This window comes from Tinamus guttatus, unplaced genomic scaffold, assembly GCF_059628265.1.
Source record: "Tinamus guttatus ecotype Peru unplaced genomic scaffold, ASM5962826v1 Tinamus_guttatus_pri_ptg000180l, whole genome shotgun sequence".
In the NCBI taxonomy this organism is placed as follows: domain Eukaryota; kingdom Metazoa; phylum Chordata; class Aves; order Tinamiformes; family Tinamidae; genus Tinamus; species Tinamus guttatus.
In genome coordinates, this window is record NW_028288714.1 from 1,868,405 (window position 1) to 1,895,121 (window position 26,717).

Below are 26,717 nucleotides of genomic sequence, written 5' to 3' on the forward strand. Positions count from 1 at the left end.
TATTCCTGCTGTCTGTCTAGAATTCATCTTTTTTTCCCCAGACATAATTGCATTGACCCTATTTCCATTTTTTAACAATTCTCCATTTTCTGTATTCCCACTCATTTTAATCTCTCCCTGCCCCAAAGCGTTAATTCGAAAGCAGAGGAAAAAGGGAGAGCTGACCATACAACGGATCAATTCCAGGCAAAAAACTGCTGCCACCTTGGAATAAGTGTCGGCCCCCTGTCTCAGCCAACTACCACACAGCTTAAACTGCTCAAGTGTCTACTCTAAAGCCCAAAGAAGATATAAAACTGTCACAAGAGAGTCTCTTTTCACATTCCCTGCATGCTTCCTATGTGCATCACTATTAGTTCATACTGATCTCAAAATATCAGAGTCTGAATACAAGTTTTTTGCAAATAAAATCAGTTTTTAAACTTTCCAGGAAAGGCAATACAAAACTTAAGCAGTACTAGCATTCAACACTTTGTATTAAGGATGCTCTCCCGTCCACCCCCAGTCATCCTTGCAAATCCTAGCTTCCATTTACTACAGGAATTAATGAGCACTGCAAAAGTGCTGGTAAATTAGCATTCAGATTCTTTCAAAAGCATAGATGGAGAATAAAGGAAAAGCATGACCTATCTCTAAACCTTGAATAATGAAGACAACTGATTAGGAAGGTTTTATCAATGTTCTGCCGTAACTTCAGCCCTCACCCTCAGGAGGAAACATTTATGAGATGAGGGGAGATTAATTCTCCATTTAATCACATCTCCAGAAATAAGGGTACACATTATGAACGTTTCTTTTCCAAGCTCCTAGGCTCCTAAGCCAATATCAACAACGTAACAAACAACTTTGAAATTCATGAAATATGTATACAGCAAAGTGTGTTATGATAATCAGCAGAGTAAATTAATACCTTAGAGATATGTTTATGTACAAGAAAGCAGTGTGCCATGTTAGAGCCTAGGTCCCAGAGGATAATTTCCAAGGTATCAGAAGGAGGAGGGGAATAAATAGGTGCATGAGAAACAATCACCACTACGAGGCAGCCATCTTCACGGCCCTCACTTTGGGCTTTTGCTTGCACGAGCGACACAGGTGGCATAAATGTTTGCTTTAAGGGGATGCTGCCCACGTTTAGTAGCTAAAATACTATGCATTTGTTTATGTACTAAATAAACTTCACACCCCTGTTCTTAAGGGCTTAAATCTCTTAGCTGAAGTAAACACTGGCAGGTCCCTATCCCGGTGACATCCAAGGGAAGGGGCTCGCCCTTCCAGCGCCCCCGCGGCGGCGTTCCCGCCTGGAAGCAGAGCCAGGCTGGAAGCCTGAGTGTTCCCAGCCGCTTCAGAAGAGGGCAGCAGACATTGAGCCCTGCTGCTTCCTCCTAAGCGCACAGGGAGACCAGCACTTCGTCCTGGGTGCAGTTTGCTGCTTGTGCAGGGCTACCTGCAGCCCCTCCTGTCCCCCTCGCTGCCAAGGGGGCCTGCCTGTGACGATGCCAAGCAGCCCTTCCAGCCTGGAGGGAGCAGCAGGAATTTGGCACTATCCCAGCAGGAATTCTGCACTATCCCAGGACTCCCTGAGCCGCTGAGGAGGCTACTCCAGCTTTCCCCTCCTGCCTTACCGAAAATGGCACCGCTGGAGTCCTCTCCTAGCACTGACTTCCATGTTTTTAGGACTTGCAATCAAAACAAGGCTTCCATAGTGTTGCAGAGAAAGTGAATAACCCTGTGAAAATCTACCATGGTGACGTGCCAAAAGAGGCAGGCACCCTTAATAAGCAGTTAAAGTTAATAAGAGTTAATAAGTAGGTAATTCATTACCTTTACAGCACTGTTAGAAGGAAAAAAAAAAAAAAACACACACATATAAACATTACAGCATGGGGGTAGAAAACAGAGTGCCACAAATGGCAGGAAACTGAGAGTACTAAAGGACCTGGTGAGAGCCAGAAACTGCCAGCTCCGAACGGCCAGGACCCAGCACTCACTGGGACCTCTGCCCTTCTCCTATACATTGACCAGCATATATATTCCAGCAAACATCCCCTCCGCCAACAAAGAGAAGGCTTCTCTCCCACGGCACGAGCAGGTCAAAGTTTGCATCTCCCCCTCAGTCTTTAGGGCTCTGTAATCCATCCTCTTCACTCAGAGGACTGAAATCATCATTCGGACACTTGACTAAAGACAGCATAAGGCACACAGAGATGCGCCCAAACACCCGTGTTTATCGGCACGCATTACACTTCTGCAAGTCAGCAACTGCACTGCAGGAGCTGCAGGAGCACACGTAACAAACAGCCACATATTTAACCTTAAGTAGAAACATCAAATACAACTGTAAACGCTTGCTTACCTTCCGATAAATCATATGACACATAGCTACCCTCAGCTTCATGCCAGCCCGCTGCACGTGGTAGAAGTATAAGTGGTGCATCGTAGCTAGAATAAGAGTGCACACAGAGAGAGCAGCTGCATAGCAGTATGCAAAATTCAAAGCTACCTCATCAGAGGAATCATAGTTTTCAAAATAACTAATAATTTTTCCCAAAAATATTGGCTGAATTATTTTGAGGGTTTCCTAAAGGAAAAAGGGGAAAAAAAAGAAAGTATAAACAATTTTGTATCACACTGTGCCACCCAAATCTGTACCCAGGCAAGTAAGAACTAAATTACTGTTGCAAGTCACATCCCACATTACCTTGTTTTGATCACACTCTAACATGTCAAGCTTATTTTTATTAACATCATGAACTAAGAAATATACCCCACAGTAAAAAATAACTGCTTCTTTAAAAAAGAACTCCCTCAATTATCAATAAAAACTTCGGAGTTATGAAAGCAAGTTTCATAAATACATATTGTGCTTCCATTTTTCAAGATGAGTTAGTGTGACATTGTGCATAACAACCATTTCGATGGGTCATCACATTCGGATGCATAAGATGCAGGTAAGACCTAAAAGGCAAGTCAGATGGCTTATATCATCTCAGAAATAGTGCTCAGTTCCACATCCATAATGAGACCCGCTGACAAAATATCTGACTTGCTTCTTCAATCCCTAAGGGAATATAGCTCTGCTGTACTTTTCTGAGAGAATTTATGAACACTCCAATTTCCCTGGGTGGCCCAGCACGAAGTCACCAGTTGGCATCATGCAAACCAGTAGGCCTGCAGAGTAATTTCACATCACTGTTCACTAAGAAGGACGCTGTATTGGATTTGACACCTCTTACCTCAATCATGGTGAAAATTCCAAAAACTAAATAAGATTTCCAGTAGCACAGAATGATAGCTTTTGTTAAATGTGGTGTTTTTCCATCTTTTTTAGCTTTTTGCACCTCTTTATCCCAGTACCTGAAAAATGAAAGGAAAATATGCTGGAGGATAAGTATAAAACCATAAGGCAATTAGCCAAACAGATTCAGACCTGCAGTAGGATTGCCCTGATCACCCCTGTAAATCATTTTTCATCAAGGTATTAACATGATAAGAAAGAGTCATGTTTTCTCACTGACAAAAACATGTACTTAGCATTACATGCCTCCTTGCTCCTCTGCAGTCACAAGCACAGGGAGGCAGCAAAAATATTTCCCCAGCCACTGTTAACTCCTATTGCCTTGATGCATTCGTATCTTTCTTTCTTTCTTTCTTCCCAGCTTAGACAATCAGTAACCAGCCAATTACCACCTGAACCCGATGGACTAAACCAGGCTACATGAAGCACCGTTATCCTCGTGCAAGGTCTGCGCTTCCCCAGAGAGGTGGTTGGGCACAATCCCCTTCTTGTTTCTGCCACCTGCTTTGATGCAGAGGAGCCAAACGAAACGTCTACAGCTGTTTAGTCACTTGCTGCTCCCCACATCTATCCAAGGGCTGGAATCACAACAGCAGTGGCAGGGAGCTCTCTGTTACCACTTGCCTGCCCATGAGTGAGGCACAATCCGATCACATTAAAATCAAAGACAGCAAAAACAAACAGGAGTTTGTTCAGTTAAATATGAAAACAAACAAACAACAAAAACAAAACAAAGAAATCAGGACTTAAGCAGACTTCTTAAAGCACCCTATTGTCAGACAAGATGTTCTCCCTTGTTTCTGTACACTGAGCACTTTCTGCCATTACCCCGACCTTGCTAGTTGGAGGGCTGAAATTAGTCCAAGACGTGAAAGCCAAGTTTATTATTTTGCAACAAGGTACACAAGTTTGAAGCACATAGTAGGGACAGAAGCATAAAAGTTTTTAATTTTTTACCCTCCTTCAGGCTACAGAAATTATGAAGTCATTGCCTAAACACTTCAGCCTCTGAATTAAAACTGTTTACACTCTGTGGGGTTTGTTGGCTGGGAGAAAAGACACTATTTAGGTGGCTACTTATGAATTATATTCTTTGCTTGCTGGACAATACACTAAAGAGGAAAAAAAATGTCTTTTGGATGCTGTATTTTCTACTGCTTCCTGAATTCACGGAAAGTGTGCGCTTTTACTGTAAGTCACTGGAAAGAGTTCATCTCCCTGTACAGCCAACCTTCGGAACTGCTTCAAGGAATGTCACTGGAATTTCACACAGATCTCCAGTTAGAAAGATATTAAAGGTTGCATTCCCATGAGTTTATCACAATCACCCTTTCTTCATTTAACTCAGCCACAGCGTAAACATGAAAGAATTGATTATAATCTTTACTCACTCTGGAGGCTTCTTACCTCTTGAGAAGCCTTTCATCCCAGCCAAATTATTAGGAAAGTTCATTTGCCAGACTTCTTCCAGCGTAATTGCAAGAAAGCAAGGCCAAGCTACCACTTTCTTAGTTCAAAAGCCTCCTTTCACTAGGAAAGGACTCTACTTCTAATTATATTGAAAAAACAATACTTTGAAGACAAAAATATTTTTTCTTAGTGCAAGGTTCAAGATAATTTTTTGTTTTTGTTTTTGTTTTGTGGAGTCTCCTTCTCTGGAGATCTTCAAAACCCGCTTGGATGCAGTCCTGCGCCACGTGCTTTAGGTGTCCCTGCGTATGCAGGGGGGTTGGACTAGATGATCTCTAGAGGTCCCTTCCAACCCTAAGCATTCTATGATTCTATGATTCTATGATTCTAATTTACACAAGCACTTATTTTCAGAAGATATTTCACAAACAAAAAAGATGATCTCGAGTTCATAATAAGGACTCCTCCACGAGGCAAACTTTTAGAGGTCCAAGACACTTTAGCACTTCAGCAAAAAATGCTGTAAAAATGCTGTATTTTGCATATATGCATACCTACATAAAAGGTACACAGCTGTCACTTCTAATTCCATTTATTCCACAAAACAGAGGGTATTAGTCTTTCTCCTTATTTGTATACAGAGAAAATATAGACATTTCAACAGCCAGTGTACCACTGATCATTATTAAGGATTACTTCAGTAACAGCTGAGTCTTCTGTTCCAAACGCTCTGCAGAGTGCCAAAGGAACGGCAAATGATACACTGAAAACACTGAAATACATTTTCCTTATCTATAAACAGAAAAGATTTAAAAGTTTCCATGTGAGTAAGTTCACAATATTACTCTCTACTACTCAGAAGTTTAAAGAAGACACTTTGGCAAACTTTACAGTAAGCTCTTTTAATTTCAGAATATGAAATATCTTCAGCAGCAGATAAGAATAATGGAACAGAAGAAATATTTTTTTTTTCTCCTTACCACTGTAATTCCTCTCCAAGCTTCTCCGAGGAGTCTTCTGGCAACACTTTATACATATCATCTTCTTCAAGCTTCCGTTTATGTCCAATAACAAATAACGGATTCAACCACCTATTTAAATACAAGTTTATTAATAAACTCATCGGTGAACCAGAAGAGTAATTCCCCTGCATGTTAACTTCATTTTTCCATGCCTTTCTTCCCTCCTCTTTGTGCCTGTCACCTCAACATCCCACACACTTTACTATGTTTATCTTCATAACAGATAAGAAGGAAATTAATTCAATATTACAAATGGCTAAGACTAGCTCTCATGTACCTAGACCCTTCTTCAAGCCCGAAACATAGGTCTGCTCCACAGAGCAGCCAGATACATGACAGCAAAGGAAAAGGTGATAAAGTTGTTCATGGAAAAGAGAAGGGCTTCTATGAAACAAGCCTGGCTTAGCAGGAAGAGTCGTCAAGGAAATGGAAGTTTGCCATGAAGTTAACAAATTATCTATTAAAATTTGTTTTTTGGGAGACAAGGGGCATGAATTTTAGCTCTCAGGCTTGTTTTCTCAACATTTTTTTGAGGTCATCATACAGGATCAGAGGCAAGAAGTCAGAGATGGACCTTTTGTGGAAAAAAATTCCCCTGCACTCATGACAAAGTGTTTCCATTTCATGTCAGTTGCCTGTGAAAGCTTCTAACTTTGTTTAGTTTCTGATGCAAAGCTGTTCCTTGATTTCACAAGGCAGTTTCTGAAGGAGCAGCCGCTGCAATAGATGGAGTGTATTACTTTCTGGAAAGCAGCTGTGGGAATTGAAGGCTGTGATGGTTTGCAATGAGGGCATTTATTTACTCACAGCCACAACAGTGGTTATGAACCCACATCACAGCTTTGCCTTTCCTGCTCGGGCACGCTCCAGCTCAGCTTTGCGTACGCTGCCTTATGAGAAGGCTGCCGAGGAGCTTAGAGAGGGATTAGTCTGGAGAGGGCAGAGGGGCAGGCTGAGGAGGGGGCTCGGGGAGTTTCTCCCAAAGAGGGGCTGTTGTTACAACCCGTCGCAGCGGCTCTGGGGCACGGTGGTATGTGACAACTGGGATCAGTGCTGTTTTCCCTTTGCTGCTAAGCATGGCAGTAGCACAGCGTTCAAAGATGAGATGCTTAGAGCACCTTTAGTAGCTAACAGCCCTTTTGAAACTCAGGGCTCCTAAAAATCTGCTGCATCATACCTTCTGGAGAGCAGCTCTGCAGAAAAGGACCTGGGCGTCGTGGTGGATGATAAGTTGACCATGAGGCAGCAGTGTGCCCTCGTGGACAAGAAGGCCAATGGGATCCTGGGGTGCATTAAGAACAGCGTCTCCAGCAGGTCGAGGGAGGTGATCCTGCCCCTCTACTCAGCCCTGGTGAGGCCGCATCTGGAGTATTGTGTCCAGTTCTGGGCCCCACAGTACAAGAGGGATGTGGAGCTGCTGGAGAGAGTCCAGCGCAGGGCCACAAGGATGATCAGGGGCCTGGAACATCTGCCCTATGAGGAGAGGCTGAGGGAGCTGGGCCTGTTCAGCCTGGAGAAGAGAAGGCTGAGAGGGGATCTAATCAGTGTCTAGAAGTACCTCAAGGGAGGGAGTATAGAGGACGGGGCTGGCCTCTTTTCAGTGGTAGCCAGCGACAGAAGTAGAGGTAATGGCCACAAACTGAAGCACCAAAAGTTCCACAGGAACTTAAGGAAAAATTTCTTGACAGTGAGGGTGACAGAGCACTGGAACAGGCTGCCCAGAGAGGTTGTGGAGTCTCCTTCTCTAAGAGATCTTCCGAACCCGCTTGGATGCAGTCCTGTGCCACGTGCTCTAAGTGTCCCTGCGTGTGCAGGGGGGTCAGACTGGATGATCTCCAAAAGTCCCTTCCAACCTTAGTGATTCTGTGCTTCAGTGACACATGAGCTAAATCCTTCACATACATTAAACATGCAGAGACAATGAGAAAGTTACTTGTTGAAGACATGGTTTGTTTCTTCCACTCCACAGCCAACTAGTACAACTTTCTGTGCTCAAACCCCTGTAATGCTCTCCTTAAAGCTCCTGACCAAACACCTCAAAGATCGAGGGTTTCAGCCAGCCAAAGAGCTGTGCCTGACTTAGCACAGGAGCTCTGCGCTGAACAGCAGGGCCATCCGCTGGACTTCGACACGGAGAAAGGCCCGACTGAACCTGCTCCAGGGAAACCGGCTCCGTGTAGCCTCACTTGTGCCACAGCTAAAAGCAGACAGAGGGCAAGCAACCTCAAGGGCCTTCAAGCAAAACCTCTACCTGCTGGATGAGAGGCTCTATCTGCTCCAGGATGGACAATGATGGGAAAGAGCTGCAAATTTCACTCGACTCCTGTGGTTGATCCTAATTGCTCCTCCTCTTGCAACATCCATAGGAGCTTCCAGTGTACTCAGTAAATGAGCCACAAATCTCCTTTCTAACAGGCTAGGACAGAGGTTGGGCAATCTCCTGCTGCTTGAGCGTAAGAACGAGGATGAGGCTGCTTTTCATGAAAATGCAGAGATTAATCCTTCTCACAGCAATGCAAGTTGCACTAACTAGTATTGCCAACGTGGTAGAAATTAAATTGTTCTGATATTTAACCTTAAAAAGGAACATAAACAGAATATAAACGAAACAGTGCTCTCAGTTTTACTCTGTAAAATTTACGTCGTAGTAAATCTCTGATCACCCTAACTAGTCCACATCGAGCAAGGACTGCACATACTATAGGAATTGATTTCCAAATTAAGCAGCAAATGGAGATAATGCAGAGTAACAAATGTCCAAAATCTCAAATTGAGACTATTAGTTTAGTCAGAAGTATCACAAATTCAGAGTGCTTCTATTTTTCAGTTAGTTAAAAATAGTCAAAAAGTTATACAATTGCACTACAAACTCTACTTTAAGATTAAAAATGCAAGAGAAAAAAAAAAGGCGAAGTATGCCAAAAACTGTGGCAATTTATTTCGGGACTTATTTCAACAGACCACAGGGAGAAACTCAGGACGAGCCCTCATGTTCTTGGGAGATTAGGCAGAAAGAGACAGGCATTAAAACAACAACAACAGAGAACGAAAAAGTAAACATCACCATCCACCCAGTGCTTCCCTGTACCCTACTGCTGCCTCAAGAATGTATTTTATTCACTAAGTAACTGCACTTGCAGCCAACACCTACATACTTTAACGCAACTTTGGATCTCAGAGAAATGCAGAATTCCACACGGGATAAATCACAGTCAGTCTGCTGTTTCTCTGCTCCTCCCTTGACTCCAATGTCCACTCCACTTAAAATTTCACTTCCAGAGATCATATAACTAGTAGCGGGCCTGTTCTCATAATTCTGACTCCTTTCATATAGATCACAGAGAAAATAAAATCACAAAATCTTGTGCCAATTTAAGCTAACCATCACTCTGGATGCAGTCAAGTTATGTACAAACAAGCTATGTTACACTACAAGAGCAGGAGGACCTAACAAAGTACTTTCTACCCCGTTCAAAAGAATATTTGAGAATTCCTAGACGTGCCTTCAATTTTATTACATCTAACTACTCTCCCTCCAGTTATTAAGCCTTAAGAACTACTGCTACAGATGTCTTAACAATACAGAAGTTTTCTAAAAGTATATTGTGATACTGAATGCTACAACTGAAGATCTTTAGAACAAAGCTAAACAGTTTTTTCTTTACAAATTTCAAAATAAACACAGTCCTTGGAGAATTTCCAGCTCAAAAATGATGCCTTCTGTTTGCCCGCCGCAATTTGTCGGTGCAGCAGGAACAGATAAAGCCTGCAGCCTCGCTGACGCGTCCTGAACGTCACGCTGGAAGGTCTCCTTTCAGATAGGAGACTTGGCAAATGTCCTTACTGTGCCATTAAGGAGTTATCATCAAGATTCCACATATGAAGGCAGATGACGTGACGAGGAATTCGCAATTCACCCTTTTCAGAACGGCATTGAAAACGTCCTCACCCAGACTGTCCTTACGAGAGTCACACATTTGTGACAAAAAATCTGGCTCTTTTCTTGATTAATGGCTTAGTAAACAAAAAAGTGTGCTCTAAGAGGAATGTTAGAGCAGCTGGAAACGCAAGGCAATGGCCTAGGTACAGAACATCCCCTGCAACCTTCAATAGCCAGATTTAGCCATAAAGGGACACTACAGCACTACGTCCGGTCTGCCAAAACAGAGATCAGCTAACGCAGATCCCTTTAAGGATTTTTAAAAAAATCCTACAGAAAAGTAGGTTTCATCATGAATACAGTAACTGCTCAAGATGTATTACAGTTTAATTAAACAAACTAAATTTTAAAAAAAGCAAAGATGACAGAGAAATAGAGAATATATAGAGCCAAATACAAACTACTCCTCTCATCCCATGAATGGGTAGAAAATGGAGCCACTGCTGATTCACAGGCTGAAGAAAAAGAGATGAGGAGAGGAGGGATAGAAAAGGTTCACAGCTAAGCCCCCCATTTTACCTTTCCTTCTGAAAAAAGTTGTTCAACTTAAAATAAGCAAACAACAAGGGACCTCTCAGTTACCGTCATCTCTTTGCCTGGGTATCTTTCTGCTTGGTGAATATTTTGAATGATTATTTGGTTCTTAGGCATCAAGCAAACAGTACCTTTGTGTTAGCATAAACTGCATATAAAAATGGGAACATTTGAAGAATCCTGAGCACCTTCTGTTCTGCTGGGAATGGCTTTATTCTCCTAGCAAGGCGATTAGCTGATCAAAGACATCACTCTGGAAAGAAGCCCAGAATTAGTTCCCATTACTGCCAGAATACTGATGTCACCAGGAATCAAGATTAGAAGAAAAAAAAAGGGTAAAAAGTCACTTGGTGACCTGGTGCAAACCCAAGAGATAGCCAGTATAGAACAGTAAATCATTGCTCCGGCCCCAAAAGCTTTTCCTCTTCTACAGTAGTACCTGAGGCACAGAGGAAAAAAAAATAAAGTTATTCATTTCTGAAGCAAGAGATATATAAAGACCACAATATAAACACTCATTTCCTGCATTTTCCTACTCCTGGGTCCTGACATTGCACTCCTGTGACACTACAGCCCAGCCGACCAGCTGTAGTTGCATCTAGTTGTTCAGGACAGTGCAAGTCTTAGCAGCTGTATCTGAAAGAGTCATTTTGCAACCAAAACAGCCACGCCACTGCATTTGATGCATAAAATTTCTTAAAGGGGGAAGCTTTTAAATTAGGGTTGCTAGCATTCCCAAAGAATTCCCTTTTAGCCAGGGAGGAAAAGACATGACCAATAGACAAGCCAAGCTAAAAGCAATGCCCAGCTCAGTAAGGTCACTGAGCCTAGGGATGGAAATCGCTACCTTAATATCCTGCTAGTAAACAGTCAAAAATGTGGTATTTCTATGCTGCAGTTTTCCAGAAATCCACAGAGCGCAAGTTTTTCATGACCTGAGAGAGTCTATCATAGAACATCAGCCAAGATGGTTATACCACAGACTGGATATGAATAAAAATACATACACATATTTATATATAACAAGGCCCTGAGGGGCCTCACCTAGGACCCGCCATGCCCTGCTCAGGGCCTGTCAAAGGAAACATGGGGCTACGGCGAGACTGGTCCCAAGACAACACTTGCCTTTAAGCCAGCACTAGGCCTGGGCCTCAGAACCTGCCTGAGTTTATGCTAAGAATTAGGACTAGAGAGAGACAAAGCCTAGAGCCCCCACCTTCCTGCTTCCCTCTGCCCAGGGCAAAACTGTGCACTCAACAGTGTCACACACACACCCAAAATATCTTTTATCACTGCCCGAGTTAGAAAACTCAGGCTGAACAGACTACCCATCTCATTCAACTAATTCCTCCTTTTTATTTTTAGCTATAGGCAGGAGTTTACCTCCCGCGCAAATTCAGAGTAACCAGTAAAAACCACATCCTGGATACTCTCATCAACTAATTCCTTAAGAAGGTGGTTTACAAACTGTATTTTCCCCATTTCTCCTAAGCCTATTTGTGAATTACATTGCAAGCATCATCTGTTTATACCCAATGTCCAATTATTTTTCAAGAGTTGCATAGGAGAGTCTTTGTTTACCCAAATTCTTCCATAACACTCGGATTTCATCTCCTTGAGCAGCTTGGAAGCACTACTTCAAATACTAAGCTGCGGAGTAACATGTGTTTCCTTCTCTTTAATCACTTAAATTGGAGCTGTTTTTTGTAGAACAAACTGGGTTTCCTTACAAGACCTTGTGACTACAAGCTCATGTTGCTTATCCTCTAGAGCCTGCGTGGGGGTTTTTTGTACATTTTTTTTTACCCAAATTCACGATATTAAAAAACATCAGAGCAAAGCCAACAGCGTGGGCCACTTGCTTTTAGTGCAGAGGAGCCCATTGGGCTAGGATGTTCAGGTACACGAACACAGTTTTTAGTTTTATCATGCAAGAATTCATAAGTCTCACTGCAGCAAACATTTTGCAACCACCATGTGACTGCTTTCTTTTTTACAATCAACTATTTCACACACTCACCCATTCTCCTCGGCAAGTTGTTGCTTCCCACTTCCCCTTACCAATGCAGCTACATACATTTAATAAGCAGAGTAGTTTCTCAAATTTCTTCAGATGTTTTTCAGCTAGAGTTATCATCACAACTTCCCTCCACTGCTTACTGGAAGCTTAGACTGGATTTTCTCATTGCATACAATATAAAGAACAGTAAGAACTGAAAAAAATTACTTCAAAGCCACATTAACGAAAAAATCCCTTCGTATTTCCAGTCACAATGTCAAACAGTAATAATCCTTGATACGTAATTTCATTTTGTCTTCCTTGTTTTTGCTTCTTCCCAGCAGAGTGTGTGCAGCTACAGCACTGAACACCCCTCTTCCTACACTAACAGTAACTCAGTTGATATCAATTGCAATTAAAGCGGGTTGTTTCATGCTATTTGTCTACAGCATTAGCCAGGTACGAACTACCTGATTACTCAAATACCTTTTCTGATATTCCACATGGCAAGCAGAAATAAAAGCAGGAGGAGGTGAAGAAACCAAGGCTGCCATGCAGTGGCTGCCAGCAAAGCCTGGGAACAGGGAGTCGAAAAGTGGCACTGCTTTTAAGTAAAGACTAGACTGCTCCAGAGACTGTTATCAAAATGCAGATTCCAGATCTGGCATCCACATGCCAAGAAGAATATTCACCATACAGATGACTCGGTGCAAAGGTCTGAAGGTCATGCTTTATTAGCAATAAATGTAAATAGTATAAGCTCTTTACCGACCTACGACCTAAAGAGTCACACAGAGTGAACGAAGTGCTCTTCAATTTAGCAGAAGAGAATTAGTCATCCAAATTCCTAATCTCCAATTAACTTAGCGAAACAACCTAGCTGGATGGGCAAATTCTTCATCACTTGAAAAACGTATCCAGGGGACCACGCTAGAGCTCATATATAGGTGTAATAGGTATAGGTTGTTAAAATTCAACTACAAGCTATTAAATACCCAATAAGTGGAAAAATAAGGCATTAACTTTGTAATAGGTTATATACATACCCTCTGTCTGTTTCTAAATCAAAAGAAAAAAAAAAGTTAAGTCCCATTCATTCTTTGGTTATTGAACACATATCTTCCACTTACACGTACGCAAGATGCTTACACATGTTTTTTAGAGTTTCATATAGTACTGCAATAGTCTTGTTGTGAGCAGTCATCTTGCACCAATAAATCATTAAATGAACTAAAAATTAGTCATCTCAGATGTTTATCAAGTGCTAGCAATTTGGAGCCATCATCATTTGGCACTTTGGTGGGTGAACAGGTATCAGGCAATTCACTAGCAAGCCTGATGCTCCGTCGTATTTTCATTCATTACCTGAGCAAAGATAAAATCACCACAGATGAGTGTATTTGCTGACATAACAAGGAACAACAGTGCTACAATTCCACTCCAACGGGAACACTCAAGGCAAGCGATGAATTCCCCACGTCTCTTCCCTCCAAGCAAGGCAAGGGAGCCAAGTCACTGGCCTAAAGCACAGATGACATTTAAGCTGTCTCAAAAGTCCAAATGAATGAGCCAGTGGCCCTTCTAGGTCTAAGCTCTGGGACATGACAGGAGGAAAAAAGCTATGGAAAGTGTGCACCTGTATTTACACTGGTACCAGAGAGGCACGCTGCATGACACTTTCTGCTCCGATGTGAACAGCTACACAATGTGCAGGCACTAGAAACCCTTTGAAAAAAAAAAAAAAAAAGGTCACTGAAAACATATACAGTTCTGCTTACCTCACTTTGTTCACACCTAAATCCAAGGTCAGGATTTTTTTGATCTTCCCACTTTACACACTAGGCCAGACTAGTGAAAAAGCCCTCTCATTTTATCACTTTCCCTAACCCCCTTCCTCAGCAGGCCAAGAGCAACACCCCCAGAAGGGTAAGGACAAAACATTCCCTGCTTCCTTGGAATCACAGCTGTGCGGATGAACTGCAAAGTCGCTTCGAGGCATGTTTTAATACCTTTACTGTAACTACTGCATGTCAAGTGATGGCGTAAAAAAGCATCCAGCTTCAGGATGGTGACAACGTCCAATGCCCAGAAAAAGCTGAAAATTTCTCACAGGCCCAGAAATTCCATGATAAATAAAATACTTAAATGTTTGTCTATTTAAAATTAAAGATATATGAAATTTAGCAGGACTTTACTTCTTTGAACAAGAGGACTGGATTACCTATTACCTAGCTTGCTCTCCTTCTCATGGTACTAATGCACCAAAAGTTACCTAGACTTTTAAAAACGTCACCAAACACAGCACTTCTTTGGTAATTTTCCACAGAAGTGAATTACGTGCCTGTAAAAACAGGGTGCCCAGGAAGCAGCAAGCTCTGTATAACAAGAGCATCTTTGACAGCTCAAGGCAGCAAGTGCTGTTAAGCAAATAAAAACACACCAGCTACTCAAAGAACACACAAGGTCCAAAACTGGAAGCTGTTTAGAAAAAGAAATATTCTTACTGTATACAACCATTAACTTAAGAACCTCCACTCCTCAGAGAAAAGATGTGAAAAGTTTTCTTTTCAACTCTGGGCACATTTACAGAACTTATTAAACCCAATCTTGCCGCAACAGAGCACATTTTTAAACATGAAAATCACTAAATTGAACCGTATCTTCCTTGGAGAGTCTTAAAATCCTTCAACCAACCCTTCGAAGCCCTCATTCTCACTAGCAAGCTAAGCCAAAAATAAGCAGTAAGGGTGAGGAAAAGCAAAGGAGACAGACGTACATCCCGGTCCCCTAAATGAGCTACCAGCCGGAGCCTGGAGAAGTCTGGGAGTCTGGGAACTAACAACTATGAAGGTCAGTAGCGGCAGTAATTTCCAAAATACCCAGAGCAGTAATTGGTTCTTTGATAATCCTATGTTAATAGAGATAATTCACTGAGAGACACAGAAAACAAGAATATTTTGCAACTGCCCTCATCTACATATTTCTGTCAGAGTTTTTATTTTTTTAACGTCCAACTAACATTACACAAGGGATGCATTATTAAATAACAATATTCACACACAATCCAGATGCTCCTCTTTCCCATGAACGTACTAGAGCATTAAATGTTCATCAAGCTCATACTTGTCAAAGTCGCAACCCCAAAAGCAAGAAGACAAGCTTTGAACAATGGGAGAAGAATGTGTCTTCAGCCTACACACACTCATTACCTTGGTTTTATAATTCAATGAAAACACGACTGCTTTTCCCCTGTGAGCTTGATCCTGTTTCTGCAAGGCAGAATAATTTGAGCTCCACAGACAACAAAGCTGGGGGGGAGGACTTCTTACAACAGCAAGATGCGACTGTTGAACAAAATAAAGAGAAAAAACAAAAAGGATGCCTGCCCAGCTGCCTGCAACGCTGTTAATGAGGATGGAAAGTGGGGCGAGTGGCCAGCAGCCCTGTGGACGTGGTCAGCCCCAGCAGGAGCCACCGCTGCTGCTCCCACGCCAGCCCTCCTCGAGCTGCCCTGACACGGCCAACGCAAACGAGGAGCCAAACTGCTGAGCGCACGGAGCTTGACACAAGCAGACGACTGCTGCTTCTTGCACCTCCGCAGACACTTCCTTGATTGGAAATGCGTTTAGCTAAAACTCGTCAGGGCCCTGCAAATCCCCCTGACTCCTAGAAAGGATCTCTGCGCCCGCCTGGGCTGCTTCCAGGACCAGACTCGCCTGGCTCGTGTTTGAGAGGCTCCCGAACGGGCCCTCGCGCTCCCTGCCCTCTCCCACGAGGCGCAGGGCACGCGCACCCAGGGCTCCCGCTGCAGCAGGTGGAGCAGGGCGAGCGCTGCCCGTGCGAGCGCTCTCTTCTTCCAAAGGGCCTTGCTAAGACAGAGAGCCTGGACAATCCTCCCTTCCACCTTGCGTATCTTTTTTTTTTCCTCTCTTTCCTTATCAGTGAAACGGCAGGAATGTGTTTCCTACTGCTCTGAGCATCCGAAACCAGCGCCAGCAGGAGCAGGAGCTTCCTGGCCCCGCTCAGCAGCCACCGGTCCGGCAGCAGGACCGGTCCCGTTGCGAGGGTGGCCGGTCCCCCTGCCCCGCGACACCGGGGGAGCGGAGGCGGGAGGCTGCCCTTGTCCCGGGAGAGCTCAGGAGCTTCGGGAAAAGGCACCGATCGCTAACGGAGCCGCCGCCTCCCCGCCCGGGCGGCCCCGCGGGCCGGCGCCGCTCACGCGTGTTGCGGAGCCGCCAGGCCGGGCCGCGGGGGCAGCCCGGGCCGCGCCGCCGCCGCGGGCAGCGGGAGCCGGCAGCGAGGCAGGGAGCGAGGCGGCCCCGCGCCGCGCAGCATCCCCGCGCGCGGGCAGCGCCGCGTCCCCCCGCGCCGCTCACCAGAAGAAGAGCCGCGAGCAGAGGTTGGCGTCGCGCAGCGGGTTGGGCTTCTCGTCGCGCGGCACCGCTTCCATGGCGCCCGGCGCGGCCGCGGCGCCCCGCACACGCCACCTCCCCGCGCGGCAGCGGCCGCCGCTCTGCGCCGGCCCGCGCGGTTTCCGGCAGCGCCGCCGCCGCCGCCTCGTCCCTCCGCCCTCCGCGCCCGCCGCCGCAGGGCGCCTCCTGCCGGCGCGGCCCCGCCGCCGCCTCCGGGAGCCGGCCCGGCCCGGCGCGAGCGGAGCCTCCCGGCGCCGCCGCCGCCCCGAGGGGCCTCGGGGCTCCGCGCACGCATAAAAATGGTAATAAAGTTAATTATAACAAAAAGGCAGTGACTTAATGCCGAGGGAGACCCCGCGAGACCCCCTGCGAGACCCCGCGGCAGTCTGGAGCAGGCGGGGGGCTGCCTGGGCGGCTGCCGCGCTCCTCTCCGTGTGTAGCTACCACGAGCAGGGGAAATCTGAAGTAATAGGGATTTGGGGCATGCGGCTGTAAATAACCCCAAAGTTATTCACCTCTGTGAAAAAAATAACAGGCAGAATAGGTGTCTGCTGTGCCCTCATTTCTGCTTTGCCTTCCTCACTCCCTCCCCTCCGTCTGCAAGGCAAGTCCCCTTTTGAATCATCTTCTGCCCTCAGGAGCCACCAGCCCTATCTCTTCCCAAATGAAATGGTTTATCAATTAGGAAATAGCTCCAGCATCTGATTGTCACCATAGGCACATGGAGCTGGCACAGGATGGAGAGGGAAGAGGGCACTAGGGTTCGGACCACACTGTATCATTGAACAAACAGCATCAGTTTGCACTTGGAGAGATGTCATCGTCACTGTAGCAGAAATAAACCAACCTTGAGCTCGTTATCAGTAAAAGCCAGGACTGTAGGTGTCTGCTGGCAACAAAATGTGCTGCCTGTGTGTACCACCACATACCACGGGATTTTGCAAGCAGCAAGCAGTGTGCTTCCCAACAGCGGCCTGTAGATCTGCCTGGGTCAAAACAAATAAATACACACAGGGAAACAGTGCAGCGGCGGTTTGGAAGGATGGGCTTTAACAAACACACACACACACACACAAAAGTGCTTTATGTATTCCAGAACGTGGAGAATTAAAATCTAAGTCACCTCCCAAAACACACGAAGAAAAGCAAAGTCTGGCCACGCAGATTTAGATTTCTGTGAAGCAAATTTGTCTAAAGAGGTATTAATATGAGGAGAAAAGGTTGGGCGGTACACAGTAAGTCCCAAAACGTCAATAAAGTTCAGGTCAGGTAGCAGGGGAAAGGAAGATGTAAATCTTTAAACTGACAGCTATTCATGAAGCTTTATTTTCCTGAAAAAAAATCAAGCCAGATTCTTGCAGTGAAAGATTATCAAAATATTTCTTTATTTGGACAAGAAAATATAATATTTGTCATGTACAATAAATATTTCTTAAGAACACAGGATCAGAAAGTAACTTTGTCCAAGATTATTGTAATGGTAGGAAAATGACAAAGAACAGACCTCAAGAAATAAATATATTATTTCCCAGCATTACCAGTGACAGTTATTGATAATGCATAATGCATAATTTTATAATAGTTTTGCTGTTGAATTTAATGTCTGAAACAAAACATTCCAGTAAGGTTTGGAGAAACAAAAAAAAAAAAAAAAAAGGCAAGCCTAAAGAATTATAATAAAATCCAACAGGAAAAACAAAACAAGAAAAGCCTGAAGGCCAAATTAATCAGTAACTGTCCAGTGTACAAGTAACCATTAGAAGCGGATACAGCAGCCAGAGTTGTGAACCAAACAAATGCAGTAACAGAGATGTTCTGGAAAGCAGGAGACTGCACATGCAGAAGAGAGAGGAGGGAGAATAGCACCGAGTACGGATACTAATAATCTTTAGGGGAAAGCAACTGCTGATTTTTTTAGATATTAATTGAATGTTTTGCTGTGGTAAAATCAGTTCACAACATGAACAGGCCAGATAGATAGGCAAGCAACCTAATCAGAAGTTAATGTTACACAAATCCACAATAAAGATATCACCCTAGCAAAGCCGAGCACTCAGATTAGTCAATGGCCAGGCTGAGCCAGTGGCATTTGAGTTAAGCCATTTATGCATATACATTATGCTATGGTAATTAGATGATCACAGAGGATTCCGCAAACGTACAAACCCTCAAGTTTCTCTATCTAGGCAATACACAAAAGGCAATATCCATTAAAGAAGTGTCTATACAATGTGTGGCTTTAAGCCCTTATTGCTCTACTCTCTCATTCTGGATCACCAGCTTCTTCATGTGCATTTTCTATGGCACTTATCAGTAAGAGGAGGAGTTCACACACATCTGCTTTTCACAAAGCCCTTAAGAGATAATTGGGCAGCTTATCTAATTTCCAGGTGGTGAAGAGAAGCGTGTGGATCTTAAGGCGAAATACAGCCACTGATTCTGAATGTGCAGTCAAAACCTGAGGCTTAATATACCTGAGTATGTGTCACCGTAACCTCTCTCGGTGAGACGAGCACCCCCTGACTGCAGCTGCAGATGGACAATTTCTGCCAGTGGCTCCCAGCAGCTCACGTCAGGTACCTGGAAAACAAGGCCACGTGTCTTAAAATAAGTCTGGATAAAAGATTTACTGAGCACTACATGGTATCTCCAAGGCAGTACTGAGGGCAGATTCATTCAAAGCTGTTTGAAAGACTTTGCGGGGAGTGACTTTCTAAAGCGGAGCTATCATAGCAGACCGTGAAGGCTTTACCACTGTGCATTGCTTAATGTTTTTGGTGGAAGGCAGACAGAAAGGCAGCCTGTATGCTGCCCGACAATTCAACCAGGCGGCCCTGTTTCCTGCCGTGCCACGGGCAAGAAAGCTGGCTGTCCCCGGGCTGGCAGCCCCACTTGTCACCACCCCGTTCGTGGCCTGACTCATCGTCCTGCTACGTCACTTCTCAGCTTCCTGCAATACTGACAGATCAGCCTGTTCTTGTTCGGCTGCAGAACAGAAATGTCAACATTCCTAATCAAACTGTAAGTAATTTTGCTCTTTCCAACCAACCACTAGTATGTAATAGTAGCATTTTTTCTCATTTTTCTCAGCAGCTTTTTCTTCTTGTTGCTCTGCTTGCTAGTCCTCTCTCTTCTCCCTATTATCTGTAACTACCTGTATCAATTTTCTGCATGTCATATATTCTAAATTCTGCTAATTGGCTTATTCATTCACTTCAAACTGTGATGGAATTAGTTGTCTAAATGTAGGTGCCTGCTATTGATGTCACAGGATATTCCATTTGCCTTCCAGCTACCATTTTAGAAAGTCTCAGGTCTTCCACAGCTTGTCTTGTGTCTTGACCAGTTCCACGCCAATGTCTCCAGTGGCCTTTAAGTGGCAATAGGCATCTATTTGGGGCTACTGTACCCCATCCCTACCATCTTCATTCCTGAATCAATGTGGGTTTTAGGAAAAAGTCCTCCCCATCTTTCAGCCTACAAGCGACACACACACACACACAGTCACACACAATATTTCTGTTAGTTTTCATAGCTTAATTCCTTTGAATCACTAGATCCATTGTTGATGTTTGGATGTCCAATAATTATCTTGATTTAAGAAAGCTACACTCACTTATTCATAGCAAGCAGTAGGTTGTAATGATTATCTGCTAAGATGGGATTCAAAATGGTTACTTTCTATTAATTTCAGTATTTATTGCAATAGAAAAGTATCAGTAGAAGTTGTACTAAAAGTTTTAATTGGCACAGCTATCAAATGCTGAGTTCCTTGTAAAAATGCCATCTCTGTACTTCATGGCCATACATTTGAAGACTGGTACTTCTGCAGACTGACTCGGATGAGATACAGCAGGCCTAGCAACTCCTTATGCTAATAGTTAATACATTGATTCATGTGTATTTGTGATAATGCTAGCCTGAGCTTCATACCCCTATTTTATCCATCCCTAAGCAGCTGGGAGCTTATTTTAATGTCCTGGTCTCACCAGGTAATAGGCATTAAACTTTCCCCTTCGATTCATTACAGTTTCTTTCCTTCCATTTTGTTAACCCACATTCCCAATATTGGAAGGAATAATACTCTGAAGAGCAAAGTCATTTCTCAACCAACTGATATGAGACAGAAACATTTTAAACTTCCTTTGCTTTCTTCATCCCCTCACCTCTTGCCTCTCTAGCTTAATGCTAGCCAGCACAGCCCAGGATAATCCCCATGCAACAGTGAATTACAGTAAGAGAAAAATTAAACTGAGCCAGCTTCAGGGCAAGGGTGAGTCAGCAAACAGAAAACAAACTATGGAGTATTGTGCAAACTGTGGCTGATAGCCTAGGGAAAGTAAAGACTTCCCAAACCCGGGAATTTAAAAACAGATTAGATAAGTCTCTGTCATGAAGCTTGATCCATGCAGGTAATCTCTTCCAGCGGTGGGAAGTTAGCTGACCTTCCGAGGTCCCCGTTCTCTGTGAATGCCTTTAACTAGGCAAGATTCCCAGGGTGCTGCCATGACTTCTGCACAACCGAAATTATTTCTTTTTTCCAAAAAAAAAGCTCTACTCAGATCCAGATATGAATGTCAGAGCTCCACTTCAGCTCATGTAAGTCATGTAAGTGATACCATGCTCTTGCTGCACACCTGAGGATCTTGGATAAGATGGGTTTGTCTTTTTTCCTCTTTTTTTTTTCTTAAAGCAGCATTTATTTAGGGTATACAACACTGAGAAAAACACAGTTCAGGTGACTTCAGTAGGAAAGCTTTGGTTTTAAAGCTGATTCAGACGTCGCTTGTAATAAGCTGTTAGCAGACCCCATTCTCACACTGGTGACAGTAAAAGCTGTGCTTTCTTTCAATGCTTTTCTTCATTACGCTGGTCCCTTGTATGTTCCACATTTATTTACATGAACGTGGTTTATATAGCAGAATCTCCTTCATTCAGTGTCAACCCAAAACAGGTCAGCAAAGGGGCAAGTACTGCTCTGAAGTCCTCCTGTGCCTAAGGGTGGAGGAGGAAAAAGTAGGTGGCAAGCACGCAAGTTCTTACAAGGTACAACAAATCAATCATCAGGTTCACCTCATAGCCCAGCCTTTCCTAGTTGTTCTTGAAGTCACTGCATACACTGTTAGCTTTAAACCCAGGCCCAAAAAATGACCACCCACTCTAGCAAGGCACTAAGGGCAGAAAAAAAAAACACTCAATATTTCATATTTATTATTAATTTATCTTTTGAGACAAAATAAAAGTGTTTGACTCCCTTCTCAGTACTTTAGTGAAGATCTAATGGCAGATGGGGAGGGGAAAGGTAATTCTGTCCTAACAGAAACAAGCTAAGGCCAGCACTGTTACAGATGACCAGGAAAGAGAAGGGAACCAATTGTATGCATGTAAAAACATAAGCCATTTGCAAAATATTTCCTATCCAGCCAGGATATGAGGCATTTAACACCAAGTATAGCCTGTTAAATCAGAATGCAAACAAAGTTAAATAAGTGTAAACACAGTTCTCCTCAGCCTTGGCCAATATAGTCTGTCAACACCATTGTCACTTTACCCTTCTTAGCTCTTGCTTAACCAGAGTCTAACATGTCTAAGTCTGTGGCTGGATCACACAGAATTTCTACCTTTTCTGGGCACCCACAGTTTGAGAAGAAACAGATTTTCTCTGACTCTTTTGGGCACAGTTCTCAGCACACCACCAAAGTTACCTGCCCACACAGAGCACTCAAGAAACAAATTTTCTTGTCTGCTCATTCTGCCACAATTCACCCCAGAGGCCCACCTTTTCCTCCTCCCCAAACCATGCACCCCTGGACAAGGCTCTTCTTCCTCATCTCTTTTTGACAGCCTCACACCTGTGCTGGCTGTGACGAGCAAAGATTGACTACATAGCAAGACTACATTAATCTTTTTTTCTAAATAGCATGCATTTTGTGCATTAGATTTTTACATTAAGATTTGTTATATAATTATTTCAGTATATTTGTGCTAAATTATTTTTATTACTTGGATTATATTTTTTATTTAAACCCCATTACTACAAACATCTGCATGTCCTGACTCACGAGCAGCAAGTATATTTAGATGCACAAAGTTCTTGTGTGATTAGATTCTTCCAACATCTTAATCACTCTTGTAACTGAGTATCTTGTAGCTGCACATTAAGTACCATGACTAATGCATGTCAAGTGTTGTTTATTCTTGCTCTCTTCCTCTCTTTCATCCCTGTGGCAGAGCTGAAGAATTGTGTGCATGCAATACTCTAATTTAGTGCAGTTTCAGTTATATATATACAAATAGAAAAGAAGGCTGAAGTAATACACTCAAGTTAGAACAGAAGATAGTGAGTTTTCTCTTAGTCTTCCCACCCCAGGAGTATTTGTTTCAAAGCCTGAGGCAAACCAAGTTGGAGGACTGTATCTCCTGCACCCCAAGGCTTGCCCTTACAGAGGGATGTTCTTCTCCCTTTGTGATAGATAGATGTTTACCTTGGTCTTTATCTCAGAGCTTTTGAGATGTCTGAAAAAGTACAGAGCAGTCAGAGGGCAAAAACTGAGATCTTTCATGTTGGTTAACAGTTTCTACAAGGCCAAGCGGAGAACAGACCACAGAGATGTGTTTCTGACAGCCTGTGGTGCCACCTCAAGGATGTGCACCTTGTGTTCTGCACTTCATGGTAGCTCCTGTGGCCAAGGGCTTCATGTGCACAGAGAGTAGGCCAGATAGTACAGGTAGGAGGTGATTGTGAAAGGGAGGGAAGAAAGCCATGGCCGTGGACAAGTAACAGTCTCCTGCTGTGCTGGAGGTAGCAAGACAAAGTCCTCAAGTTTGCTCATATGCAAATGCCAAGGTTGGTGAGAAATGAAGGAGCACTCGTATGCCATGACTCGAGCTGGTCTAATGTGAATCTATACATATGCATATTCAGTTCTTGCTCTTACTGTGGCCATGTTTGCATTTGTTGTAGTTTACTGTTTCTTCTTCAGTGCACTCTTCCTACTCTTCCTAGCATGCTCGCCTTTTAAACCTTAATACCCTGGGCTATAAAGGACACAGTATAAAGACACAATGGATTCTTTTTTTTTTTTTTTTTTCCAGAACAGGAATGGTTGTTTCAGACACAGCACAAGGAGTGAGGAATGAAAACTCAGCATGAAGAAAAGCATAACCATGAGAAACCTCAGTTGTAAGAACAACCAGAGAGGTGAAGCAGAGAGAACAGGAAAGGAAGGGCCACGGGCAGGTATTCCCCAGTGCACAGAGGAAGAAGTAGATCTGAACTGATACAGGAGGGAGAAGATAATGAGGCAGAAGGGAAGAAGACTGACCATGGTAAAAATAAGAGAGAGGTTAGATTAATCACAAGAAGTGACTGGAAAGTAAATGATTTTGGCAAGTACTAAGAGTGGCCAGTGGATGGCCAAGTGTGCAATAACCTCTGTAACCAACAAGGAAGGGGTACATGTCAGTCCTATTACCAACTGAAACTCAAGACCAGACTCGCTGAGAGAAAATGCTTTTACAAATCCCTTCAATTACGACTACTGGAAGGCAGGAGAAATAAGTAGGACTGATATATGTGTGTATTTATAGTCTTATATTGCTGGTAGTGGGATATGTTTAAGCTGTGTCAGCATTCACAGCTGTAGTTCTGTGTCGCTAAATGCATTTCATACTGAGCAAAACACTGCATGGCAATAATCTATTAATCCATCTTCTCTCCTGGCAGAGAAAGTCAGTGCCACCATGTGTGAGCCTCCCTTCTCCAGCTGATCTTCAAAAGAGATGGCCAATCTTCAAGGATTTGTATAAAAATACTACACCTTGCTCTTGCAGCAAATGAAACAAAACACCACGGCTTCCCACCTCCTAAATGCGGGCAGGCAGCACCAGCACGGTTCTTTCCAAAGGGAGAACTGAATTAATCCAACTGAATTAATCTTCCCTGAGCCTACATGGCTGCTAACAATGTAGATGGGACCTTTTGAACCCCCTCCTCCAACTTGGCACCTGTGCTGATGGCACTTCCTGCCTTCCCAGCCGTTTTGCAAGCACAGGAAAGTGGAGGGTATAAGAACCTTAGTCATCCCAAACAGTTATTTTTGCTGCCAGGCAACCATTATAATAAAATTTTTCAAGAGGCTTAGACAAATAAATGTGATAAATCATTGCCTTCTTAGGCTGACGCTGAGCTTCTTTGGGCCTTGACTGTTTTCTTCATTCTTTAATTGTTCAGTACCTGCATAGTGTGTTGTGCTTCAGGAGCAGGATTCCCAGGAGCTCCATTATCACAAATAACGAGTAATAATAATCTTGACAGATTTTGTTCTGACCTGATGAATGAGTCATTTGACCTACTAAATTTCTAAGAGGTTTTCCTTTAGTCATTCTGTAAGCATAATATTTCCTTATAGGAAGGTCATTCTTTGAAGGAAGAAGGCCCACCCAGAATAAGGCAACTGTGGCATGAATACTTGGGAAGTTCTGTGAGTAGGTGAACAGGGTAAGTGCTGCCAACTTCCTCCATCCCAGCTTCTGCTCAGCAGGAGTGACCTGGTACACCCAGTTGTTTGTTGGACCTGCCTCCACATCCTCAGGTAGAGAGAATGCTGGACCATGAAAGTGGGGGAAAACAGGAGAAAGTGGGGCTTTTGAAAATGAAAACAAAAATTAGCCACCTACCAGGCTCTGAAGCCTGTTCCCATTTGCTCTACCCTCAGCTCAGACTAAAGATGAAATAGATCATTAAGCACCTCTGCAGCTATTATTTATAATTTACATCTAGCTCAAGTACAATAATAGGCCATATAGCAAAAAGCTCAGGCTGGACAAGTCCTTATCTTCCTAATGAGACATGATGCTAAAAGCATCATTTACAGAGCATGTTTTGGGTGGACACAATCTGTACAAATGACAACAAGGGGCCAATGCAGACAGCAGGAAAGTTCATATTCTTTAGCAGATTGCAACTTAAAAAAAAAAAAGAGATTTTGGTGGCAGCTAAACAAGTGCATAAGAAAGCAGAGCATATAGAACATGCCCAAGGCCAGCAAGGAAAGTGGTAGCAGAGCAGGGAAAAGCAGGGGCTCCCAAGCTTGTGCCTTGACCGCTGGACATACACAGCTCCCAACACTTGTACAGGGAACTTTCCAGCTGCCTTGACAACCAATTTTGCTGGTTGATTACACTGTGATAAATATTTGATTAAACCCTTTTAATTTATGTATCTAATTTAAAAGGTTTCTTTATTAAAACAGTACATTTAAAGGTTTTGTTGGCTAATCAGGCACAACTAGTACAGCACAGCCCTGGCATGGATGAATGGCAGCTCAATTAAGTAATAATAAATGCATCTGCAGATAGAGAGTCAAAGCAGTGAGAGAAGTGGTAAGATGGATAGATGGATGAATGAACCTACAGTCACTGATGCTTTTATTTTTTTTGATTTATTGGTAATTTTGCAGAAAAAATGATTAATTTCAGGCTGAAGAACACTTTTTTTTTGTCAACCTCCAAACTGAGCATTTCACATTTTTAAACTTAAATCCCAGAGTGGAAAAATAGTTTGAAATGGAAAAATACAAGCATTTTATTTAACATATTTTGTTGTTGTCATTATTGTCAGTTTGGATTTTTGACACAACTCAATGAAACCAGAACTGTGTTGCCAAAAGAATCTTTTTTTTTCCCATAAGAGACTCTGGTCAGAACTTTTTGCATATTGTTCTTTTCTCTGTTATCTAACAAACTGCAATCTGAGAGACTGCTGATTTCTTTTTCCATTTGGCATATTTTATCGTTCTATATTCCCTCCCCTGTCTCCCTTTTCATACTGACTCAGCAGTCGTGGTATTCCTCACCTATTCCTGGCAAAAATTTAAGGTTAAAATTTACTAGGCTCAAACTCTTGACTTGGATTTTATGAGGCCTGGAGCAAACTCTTACTACGGTTGTTTCTCTGGGCCCACATTTAGATTTATCTCCGGTTGGCTTTTGATCAACATCCCCTTTCCGTGACTAGCAGGCATTATTTCTTGGCTTCTCTAAGGCTGTAGATTCATGTGTTTTTTTAAAAACTAACTCCAAAACAGTGTTTCTGAATTTTGTG

The 26,717-nt window shown here is 43.3% G+C and overlaps 1 protein-coding gene across 1 annotated transcript in view; it reads right to left on the minus strand.

Annotated features, from left to right (window-relative positions):
- Positions 1 to 16,658, minus strand: part of ABCC4 (ATP binding cassette subfamily C member 4 (PEL blood group)) — a 133,988-nt gene extending 117,330 nt beyond the window's left edge. Inside the window, exons 1-4 of the mRNA XM_088523307.1 lie at positions 16,577 to 16,658; positions 5,686 to 5,796; positions 3,234 to 3,354; positions 2,354 to 2,578 (exon numbers count right to left, since the gene is read on the minus strand). Coding sequence (XP_088379433.1) covers positions 2,354 to 2,578; positions 3,234 to 3,354; positions 5,686 to 5,796; positions 16,577 to 16,650 — 531 coding nt within the window. The 5' untranslated portion in view covers positions 16,651 to 16,658. The remainder of the gene's footprint in view (positions 1 to 2,353; positions 2,579 to 3,233; positions 3,355 to 5,685; positions 5,797 to 16,576) is intronic.
- Positions 16,659 to 26,717: the final 10,059 nt, after the last annotated feature.